This window comes from Gordionus sp. m RMFG-2023, chromosome 1, assembly GCF_954871325.1.
Source record: "Gordionus sp. m RMFG-2023 chromosome 1, tfGorSpeb1-WG-v2, whole genome shotgun sequence".
NCBI lineage: Eukaryota > Metazoa > Nematomorpha > Gordioida > Chordodea > Parachordodidae > Gordionus > Gordionus sp. m RMFG-2023.
The window spans coordinates 36,166,821-36,177,802 of record NC_088775.1 but is presented as its reverse complement, the minus strand read 5'-3'; the positions used below and the strand labels follow the sequence as shown (position 1 = coordinate 36,177,802).

General features: G+C 27.2%; 1 protein-coding gene across 2 annotated transcripts; it reads left to right on the top strand.

Moving 5' to 3' along the window:
• The first annotated feature begins 491 nt into the window (after positions 1-491).
• LOC135922432 (glutamine synthetase-like) lies at positions 492-9,610 on the top strand. 2 transcript variants are annotated; one of them, XM_065456805.1, is made up of 7 exons: positions 492-626; positions 691-882; positions 1,028-1,189; positions 2,483-2,629; positions 5,525-5,652; positions 5,864-6,063; positions 8,408-9,610. In XM_065456805.1, the coding sequence occupies exons 2-7, from the start codon at positions 711-713 to the stop codon at positions 8,706-8,708; spliced, it is 1,110 nt and encodes a 369-aa protein (XP_065312877.1). In that variant the 5' UTR covers positions 492-626; positions 691-710; the 3' UTR covers positions 8,709-9,610. The 2 variants fall into 2 exon arrangements, with proteins under 2 accessions (XP_065312877.1, XP_065312878.1); XM_065456806.1 differs by having other exon boundaries at positions 613-632; positions 696-882.
• The last annotated feature ends 1,372 nt before the right edge of the window (positions 9,611-10,982 follow it).

The window sequence follows — 10,982 nt, the reverse complement described above, 5'->3', positions numbered from 1 at the left end:
CCAGCTGGAAATATTTAAATATTTTTTAGGCCTCAGTCAGATTTGCGGGCGATACAATAGTTTTGAGAAAATCTCATTTTTAAAAACGATCCGGATTTAGCCAAATTAATATGATGCAAGCATCGAGATTTGGCAAATACAGGTCCAAAATTTTTGGCCATCTGTGAACAAAATCTCCAGTTTCACATATTTTGGTTAAATTTTAATCGAGCCGTTTTTAAAAATCGATCCACCCCAAATCGAGCTTTTTAACAACACTACACTACAATACTGGAAGTCGAAGAACAATAAAAGATTCAGTCAATTAACTCGATTTCATAAAAAAAAGCAAATATTAAAAAGCGAGGGATTTATACAATTAATCATAAAAATGTTTACTTATAATGACAAATAAGTAAATATTTAAAAAACTACAAAGTCCCACGTGCCTTAACCAATAGTATTACTTTCCATTTATTAAATTAACGAATCAAATTATTTTGATCATATGTTTTGAATTTATTTTTTAACAAGGCAATTTTTATAATAATTTTTTTTATTAAAGACTTTCCCGCATAAGAAATTATTGGCAAAACAAAAAGATAATTTTTTAAAATATAAAATTCTTAAACACAGGTTTTTGATAAGTAAGCGTTTTTTTTGTTGTAAAATATATTTTTTTCTTTTTGTTTAAATATCTTTTTTATTTAGATAAGCAAAAAAAACCAAACATGGCATTCCCAATAACGTCTTCTCAGGGCTCTAAAACAGAAACTTTATTAAAATACCTGAATTTGGCTCAGGGTGAGCAGGTTCAGGTTATGTACGTATGGATAGATGGAACAGGTGAGAACGTCAGAGCCAAAACTAAAACTCTCAACGCAGAACCACACAGTATTGAAGGTAAGGTCAAATGTAGAATTTGCTTTATAAATTATTTTCTTAAACATTTGAAATAACAATTACTTTTTCAAAATATTTATTTTTGTAATTAGTAGATTTATAAAATGACGAATTAAATCCTGCCAAAATTTTCATACTCCTACAGAACTCCCTATATGGAATTACGATGGCTCTAGTACTTATCAGGCCGAAGGCTCCAATTCTGACGTTTACTTAAAACCAGTTTGCATGGTCAGTGATCCTTTCAGAGGTGGCAAAAATAAACTGGTCCTCTGTGAAACTTTTAAATACAATTGGAAACCAACAGGTATAATAATCGATTAATATGTAGTCTGATTATTGTATTTATTATTTGCTATCTTAAAAAAATATTTAAATTGGATAATCAACAGATTATTTAAAAATCACCTGATGAATTTTGTAGTTAATTCTGGGAAAATGATCAAATTTTTATATTTGTGGGTTTGATGCTTCGATTAATATTCAGGTCTCAACCATTATTTGAATTAAACTTTAAATTTTGTTCACAGGTTAGAATTAGATGAACATTTGCTTTTTTTCTAAATAGTATTATAATGTTAAATGCCAACGAACAAAATAACTGTTTAAAGTTTGGTATCTTAGAAGCAGAACACTTATTTTAATATTTTCATCACTATTACAATCCTTACGGAAATTTTAATCTACATTTCCATTATTATATTATATAAATTGGGATAATCAATATTCTTTTCATTCACTATAGTCACTTTTTTAGTGAGCCTAACCTTGTTAATAATTAAGGTAGCTCCCCCAAGGACACCAAATCTGGACCTTATTTACATAGCAATATTAATTTATTTTTTAAAATTTATATATAGACTGCATTTCAAAAATTATTCCTAGAATTTTGAATCGGATCTTATGCTTGACGTTATTTTGTTGATCATAATTTTAAAAAAGTATAAGATAGATGGGATGAATGGTATCGACTCCATATTTTATCAAACATTCTATAGCCCGCCTCCCCCCCCCCTACTCACCTAAATTTGACTGCTTTTTAAAATGCCAAAACAAATATATATAAATAAATAAAATACGAATTTTTTTTAGAATGCATCCCTTACAGAAATGGATAGAGGATCCTATTTTTCATACAAAATAATGTAGGGGGAATGAAGTTAAAATATTAAATTTGTCACTTACTATTTTTAGTAAAAAAAATATATGCCAAATACTAGAAATCTAAATAGGGTTTATTTTTCAAGCCTTTCAAATTTTTTTAAACTAATTTGTCCATCCCTACTCGAATTGAATATGTTTAAAAAAAATAATGCAATGCAATCTTATTATTTAAACGCCACCAGTTATATGCTATGATTGTGTATTATTTTTTACTCAATATTATAATCCAACTATTTGATAGATGTTTACAGGGCCGTTGAGTTGTGGACTATATACTATCAATTATTCTTGATAATTTAATATTCAATATATCCTAAACCGATCAAGAATTGAGGATTATTTATATCAAAGATTGAACCAGAATGAACTTTCCCCGTTTAAGTGAATCGAACAAGATTTCATTTAAATTTAAATATAACATATTTTTTACTTTAAGAAACGAACAATAGATTACAATGCAAAAAGACCATGGATTTGGTAAAAGAAGCCGTTCCTTGGTTCGGGATCGAACAAGAATACACTCTCATGGACGTTGATGGACATCCTTTAGGCTGGCCTAAAAATGGTTTCCCCGCTCCACAGGGTAAAGCCATTTATTTAAATTAAATACGTTTTAAGATTAGTCAAAACATAAATTTATTTTTTTTAAAAAAGTTACCCCTTATAAAATGAAATATATATAAACTTGTATGATAAATATAAATATGATCAAGAAATCGAGCAATTATTGCACAAAGTACAGCTTACCGATTATAGCCTTGATTTTTAATAATATCACAGATGCATCTAGAGAATGGAATAAATCAGAAATAATTATAATTGAATAAAATAAAGTATTCGAACTAAGTGGGTTTATTTTTTTTAAAAAACGACACCTTTAAATTTTCAATCATTCAAAATTATATGAGTTGTATGATGAATAATATCGATCATTCTGTTCCCATCCCTCAAATTTTTTTTAAAAAAATGACTAATTGGACTTATCCTTATTAAAAATGTTAATCTCTGATCTCGACCATTTTAAATTTTAATCTCTTAACATATAATCAACTTTTCATAATTCTTAACAGACAAATAATGAAATTATCTATGACAATATATTGGATTAATATCGATTTCTCAAATAATAATTTTATTTTATAATTATATTGGTGCATTTGACCGGTCAAATATGGTCAAATTCAAATGTTTTTTACCCCAACATTAACTTTATTTTGTATATATATAATATTATAATGAATCTTTAATATTAAATTTCATTATATTTTTTAAATTCATTCCATAGTTAATGTTTCACCCTCCGTGGCAGAGTCTTGTTCCTATTCATATTCAATATCATTATTTTCTTTAATATTTTTAATCAATCTTAAGTTATTACTCTTACAAATTTTCCTGTTATAGAAGTTTTCAATCGATTTCTGTTTTTCTTATGAATATTGCCCCAAACCTACCTCTTTCTTCTGAAGAAGTCGGACTAGGAAATGTTAGTAAAATATTAGCTACTTCTCTTAATGGGCAAAGTACATTCCACCAACTTGAAGCCGAAATCTGATTGTTTCTTATGGAAGCTACCACTTTCTACATATTTTGCCTATTAAATATGCCGCTTTTACGTTTGAAATATATAATATCACTTAAAATATTTTGATTATCCGCTACCTTGTAAAATACCTAATTCTTGTATTATATTACATGCTTCATCAAATTCAGTACTAGCAAGATACTCCCTTTGATATTGGGGGGTCCAATAAATAAGCAGCATTGTTAGCTAGCACATGCATTTAGATCATTTTTTCTCATTTCAAACATATCTTTAATTTTTTTTCTTCAGATGGAAAAAATATAGAATCATGGCATGATTGTATTATGTGTTTTCCAAATTAAGCATACCATTTTTTACGTTCGCCAAAGTACATTTATCCTCTTACACTTTCAACAATGAAGTGGCTAAAGATTGGAGTATAGCTAAAAAAATTTAATTTTTCGTTCAAAATTTCTTCATTGAATATATTGGTATGGGATAAATATCACATACAGCTTATTCAACAACTGATGATTTCAGAGCTTTCTTACATATTTGTATATGCTCCATACATTTTATTGACGATGCCCATTTTGTTTGGCTATTTGTACTTAATGTAGATGGTATACCATGTTGATTCCTATTACGAGAAATACTGTAGCTGCTGGTATGTGTTTATTCTTGAAAAATTTAACAATTTTTTTAATTATTGAAATATGATAACTGAAGTCGTTCAAAAGTGAAAGAATAACTGCAATGTATGCGTTGCACAACCATAATCTTGTATATGATTATAAATAGATTCCGATTTCAGAATTCTCCAGGCTGCTTTCATATTAGTGGCATTATCAGTAACTAAAGAATATACTCTTACCGGATTCAATTCATGAATTACATTTTTAAATTTAGTGAGAATGATTATCAAATTGACAATTATTTGTCTTGTGACTCAAGAAAATTTGATTCCATTATCTCTGATCAATCTAAAAGCAAGGCGATTAAATAAATCTCAATCTTGTATAACCTGTTTCATAGATGGAATGAATCCCAAAGAAAAAAAATGAAATTAATCAATTGTTTGCAAAGGCTGTATATGCGAGTAATTACCTTTCCAGGTCACTGAAAATCCCTACATCCAAGAATTCTTTAAAAAAATACGTTCTTTTTACACTTTACCCAGGCGAAGGCAGCTGGCTGGATATCTTCTAGACAAAGCGTCAGGATATATGGAGGCGAGAGTTGCAGATATAATAGAAAAGCCCTCACTTATCATTTGTATCATATGGCTTAAGCAACATCATTAACGAGAATAATATTAATTTTATGGTGATGACGCCTATTCCAGTATTCTACAAATTTTTAAATATGAGGAAAATCGCCATATGGCAATAAATATTTTGATATAATAAACTAGTCTGGATTAAAAGCATGTTTATCAATCTTATTAGGTTACAATTTATTTAAAAATATATTTGTATCATGAAGGAATCGAAAACAAAAGAATATTTTTTATTACTAAAATAAATTTAGCTCTCATGGTTTATTTTTTAATAAATTTAAATTTTATTTAATATTTAGCCGTGTACAAATTATATTAATTCTTATTAATTTTACTTCCACTTTCTACATTTAAATTTATAAATTAATTTTCTTTTTAATTGTTCTGGTCAGATTTACAAAATAATTTATTTAATTCTGGTAAAAAGTTATATTATATTTTATAGAATATTAAATCAAATTATTGATATAATTGGTCGATAAATTCCAAAATATCAACCTCCACAAAAAATCACATAAATGTAAGCTCTAGCGAAGAATAATATTTTAGAGTATTTGACCGGCAAATACTCCTGCGGTCAATTGACTGAATTTGAGCGGTCAATTGACCGACATGCCAACCCTGATAAAGATATTTGTAAGCAAAAGAAGTAATTGTAACAAATAAAAAACATTAAGGCCCCTATTATTGCGGAGTAGGCGCTAACAAAGTTTTTGGGCGAGACGTAGTCGAATCCCATTACCGGGCTTGCATTTACGCCGGAATCAAGATTGGCGGCGAAAATGCTGAAGTCATGCCATCCCAGGTATAGACATTTTTATCGTTTGCAAATACTTATTTTTGGATTTAAGTTAGTGATGTATGATTAAATACTTACTAGTACACCAAAACAAATAATAATTAAGATAATTATGAAAGGCTTAATTTTTAAATTTATTAGTTCAAATCGCATCTTAAATTTTTACCTATATTTCATTCTTAAATTTTAATTTATTTACCATTTCAAACGAGTACAGTGGGAATACCAGATCGGTCCTTGCGAGGGTATCGAGATGGGCGACCATCTTTGGATCTCCCGCTTCATGCTTCATCGCGTATGCGAAGATTTTAACATTGTAGCCTCACTCGACCCAAAACCCGTAAAAGGAGACTGGAACGGAGCAGGATGCCACACCAATTTTTCTACCATTGGTATGCGGGCCCCGGAAGGATTAATGTAAATATTAATAATAAATGTTTATTTAAAAAAAATGCAGCCAACGTGATAAATATTTTTTCGAGAACTAAACATAACGAATTTGAATTACACTTTATGATTGCCTATTTTAATTATTTATTAATATAGGCCACATGTTGTGAAAATAAAAATTAATTTGATTTAAATATTTTTTTCATTTTAACTAAACTTAATGACATAATGCTTCACTTACAAATCAGACATTTTACTACAAAACCTTTTGTATATCGTTTAAACTTATTCTCGCAGTTTAATAAGTAGAAATTATAGTGGCCTTTCCGAAGTTTAAATATTAAACAATACTCAAATACATAAACTAGTATATATCTTTTTTAATGTAAATTTCAACAATAATAAATTAAATATATAAGTTTAAATATTTAAAAAGAAAAACTTTCAACATACAGCCCAAGCATATTTTTAAATTTATATTAACTTAGGTCAATAGCATTCTTCTACAGAAGCTGTTACATTGAGTTGATTAAATTTTGGGATTATTTAGGTATTATCACCAATAAAAATTTTATTTTAGAATCTCCATTTTGATGTTTCTGACTTAGTTTTGTGTTAAATTATTAATTCCAGATGTGCCAGTCATTGTTTAACACAATTTGATATGTTCGATATATTTTTTGCGAGGATTTGTTTAGCATCTAAAAAATCTTTTGAGGTCCGTTTATAAATATTTGATAAAATTTTATCAATATATTATCGGGTTTCTCCACAAAAATGCGTATATCTGTTTAACCTAGGATTCTTTAATAGAGCAGTAAAATTTTAACATTTGTTCCCTTACACTTTTTACCTCTAAAAAAGTCCTTTAAGTAGATTAAATATATATGAGGATCAATTAGAATTTATATGAATAATATCCCCCATCTTTAATATGTTTTATGCAGTATCCGTAACTACGCTTATAACGCTGAAAATTCTTAATTTTATCTCAAAACCGATCATTTTTAATTTGATTTTCTTTTATTTGTAAAATGTTTAAAATACTTTTTAATACATTTTAAATTAAAATTTAGGTATTCCTCTTTAGTATGAATAAAGTTATCACAAAATAGGATTATGTAAAATTTTTATATATAAATCCTTAAGTTTAGAACTTTTGTCTTATAAAATTCAATCTTTTTTAAAAATGATTTAAATAAGTAAAAAAATCAAAGATTTAAACAAGATAAATCATTTCGTTAATATTTTTGTTAGTTTTCTACTTTTCCATCCTTATTTGTATTTGATTTATCTGATGTAATGGTTTGATATTGAACAGTTATTTTTTTTTGAACGCTAAGAAGCGTCGCATTTATTTTGTAACTGCCTATTGCGTAAGCGGAGTGCCAAATTTAGTTAGACTTAATTTTCTCTCAGTTTCATCAAAATTTTATATAATATATCCCAATAAATAAGATCAAAAATTATAGTGCATTTCTTAGAAAAGTTAACTCGATTTTAAATATTAAAAACCTTAATTATATCTAAAATTGCTATTGGCTCATTGAAAATAGGATAAATTATACATTGTTGATGAATTTTAATAAGGAGGGAGGGGGAAGGAAGGGTTATTTAATTTAAACTTATGCGTCATAACCTTGTTAATTATATATGCTAATTATATCCTCAAGTCATGTCATCGTTAGGATTTTATCTTATAAATTATTATCATCTTAAATGGCATCGTTAAGATTATATCTTTTATAGCTTTGGTAATATGCCATTTTTCTTCTTATCTTATAATGCGATATAAATTATTTATTTCATCATCACACTTAGATTTCTAAAATATATAATATATTTTTTTAAATATAATAATTTTCAATAGGCCTTAAGATGTATAATTATTTTTAAATATCATCATTAATCCGGAATATTACCAATTTTAAGCAGAATTTTTTTTATGAAGAGGAATAAATCAAAAGGCATAAGGTCAAGGTTAGTTAATGCTTAATTGACTGGTAAAACATCTCTAGTCCATGGATACTTGTCTTGCAATTCTAAGTTATCATTTTGATTTCTATCGGCATCTAATATCATTCCTTTCAGCCAAAAATAACCTAGAGGAAATAGAACTCAGGTCTGGGGAATAAAAGTCTGCCATCTTATTTTAATCACTCTACACCATGTTTTTTTAACATAAATTTGTAATTATATTATCAATATTTGGTTCCGGTCAAACTTTATCGCTAACATATACTTCAATCAAAATTGAAACTTCTGATAAGGAGGAATTGTTAACAAAATTTTTTCTCAGAATTTGAATCCTTCCATGTCATAGACGAAATCATACAAATATTTATTTTTTCCTTGCTATATAATGTTACAGCGAAATCGAAGCTGCCGTCGATAAACTTTCAACCCAACACGATCGTCATATCAGGTGTTACGATCCTAATAAGGGGGCAGACAATGCCCGTCGATTGACAGGCGCCCATGAGACAAGTCCCATTACCGATTTTTCAGCGGGAATTGCTAACCGCGGATGTAGTATAAGGATCCCACGTCAAGTTGGCGAAGATCGATGTGGATACTTGGAGGACCGCCGACCTGCCTCGAACTGCGACCCCTACCTGGTAACCGAAGCTATAGTCAAAACTGTCATTTTGGGCAAATGGGAAGACGATTGAGCACAATTTGTTATTTTTGTCAACTTTCTCAATTAAATTATATATTTTTTTGAATTTCATTTTATGGTATATTTTTTTTGATGTCAGAATACCATATAATATCTTATTATATTTTAAATTTTTTTACATAAAGTAATATATAAATCATTTTTTTTAAAATAACTTTATAAAATATTTATATTTTATCAATTGCGTCTAATTGGAAACATTAGTAATTTTATAAATTATATTTATTTTTAATATCTGTATTATGGTTTGTGAGAAGAATAAACAATCATTCAGTGGTATTTTATAAACCTGTTTCCCACCCATAAAGTCAATATATATTAATAACTTTGATCATTATCTTAAATCGTCAACATCTGCAATCAGGGAAGTTTTTCTGACTACTCGTGATCTCCTTAATATTTTAAATACTATCAAAACTTATTTTGCACGATTGTATAGCATGGCTGATTGAAGTGTGATTATTCCTTCCTTCCTTTTTTAAATGTTATTTATATTTTTCCATGTGTAAAATTAAATTTATGGTAATCAAAAAAGCCAACATTGTTATTTCTTTTTATATACTATATAATATTTTGTTGATTTTAATTTTTCTTAAAAAATTATTTATTAAGGTCGGGTCAAACCATATGCACTTTTTTTTGGTCCCCAGATGATTTTAAAAGGTAGTTGTAAAATTTTTCATTTTTTGATATATATTAGACAAATTATTGCAAAATTTTAATTTGTAAAAATTGTTAGGCTGTATTTACCAAGTTTTGAAATTTAAAAGTGTACACCTGTTCATGCATGAATATTTCGATTTTATAAATATTGTTATTATAAAAACAAATTCCTTATTTATCTTATTAAATTCGTTATTTTCAAAAAAAAATAAAATGTTATCGAATCTTTCATTTATGTCTTTCGCGTATTTAAACTGTGTTAAGGCGAAAACTGTTCATTTACTAAGAAAGCAATATTAATGCATTAGTCCTAAAATATCAGATAGAGATGATTTAACCCTTCCCTGGCCCCAATTTGAAATATATTTTACATACCTTAAGAAAATTAAGGGTACAAAGTCTACACTTTGTAAATGTAAAATATGTATCAACGCAAATTTTTACCTCAATGTCCAGCACTTCAAACTTAAAAAGAATATGAAGGTAATAAGATGAAGTAATATAATATTATCTTAAACATTACTTTAATAATAGAATATTAAATCAATAGTATCATAAAATAACCATTAAAAGAAGTATTATTTCATAATATTTTGAAAAGCTTAATCATGTAAATAAAATATAAGCAATTTACTATAGTATAGGGCTGGCAACAAACATTAAAAACCAATTAACAAAATATTAATATTGGTTCAAAATATTAAATTGGGTTTAAACTATATCTTCTATTTCTTGTTTTAGTATTACTATTAGTTTAACTTCAAATTGTTAATAAATTCAAAGAATAAAATAGTGATTTTAAAAATCTTTGTTTAAATAAATATGCATATTTAAATTAAAACTGCAATATTGTTTTAGAGAACTGATAGAAAATTTTCCTGATTCCTTTTTAAATGATAATTCTGAAAAAGATAAGAAATTGAATAATTATCTTTGGCAATCATAATTTCAATTTTTAATGTTTTCCTTGACAATAAGTTTAGTGAGGATTAAAAAATGCAATTACATTTTTAAAAGATTTATCTTCAATTATTGAAAAAGCAAAGTTATTTTTAATAAAAAATTCATTAATTAATAATATTTTAATTAAAAAATTATAAACTGTACATTCCTCAAAAATGAGATTAATGAGCATTTGAATAGTAATATTAAAAAAAAATTGAAGCCAATCAACTCATAGAGATGCAGAATCTATCTTCATCAAAGATAAAAATAGCACAATCAGCTGTTGATGAATAATTTTTAATTTTGTAATTGAAAAATTACAACATTTCAATTGTAGAAAACACTGCATTTATTAATCAAAAAATTGCAGTCAACTAAAATATGTGATATATAGGCCCGACACTCGTATTAAAAATTAACAAAGTATAATGGCGAAGAAATAGTGGATTTATTGTATATCCCAAAAATTGCATGTACAACTGGATTCTTGGTCAACTTATCATCAGGGGCGTCGCTAGCTTTTACAATTACAGGGGGCTCAAATAAAAAATATTTATGGGGGGCTTTGCCCCCATACCCCCTAATTTGCGAGCCTTCGGCCGGGTTTTATATTAAAATATTATATTTTTAAAAATTGATAACTGAACAATTATTCTGA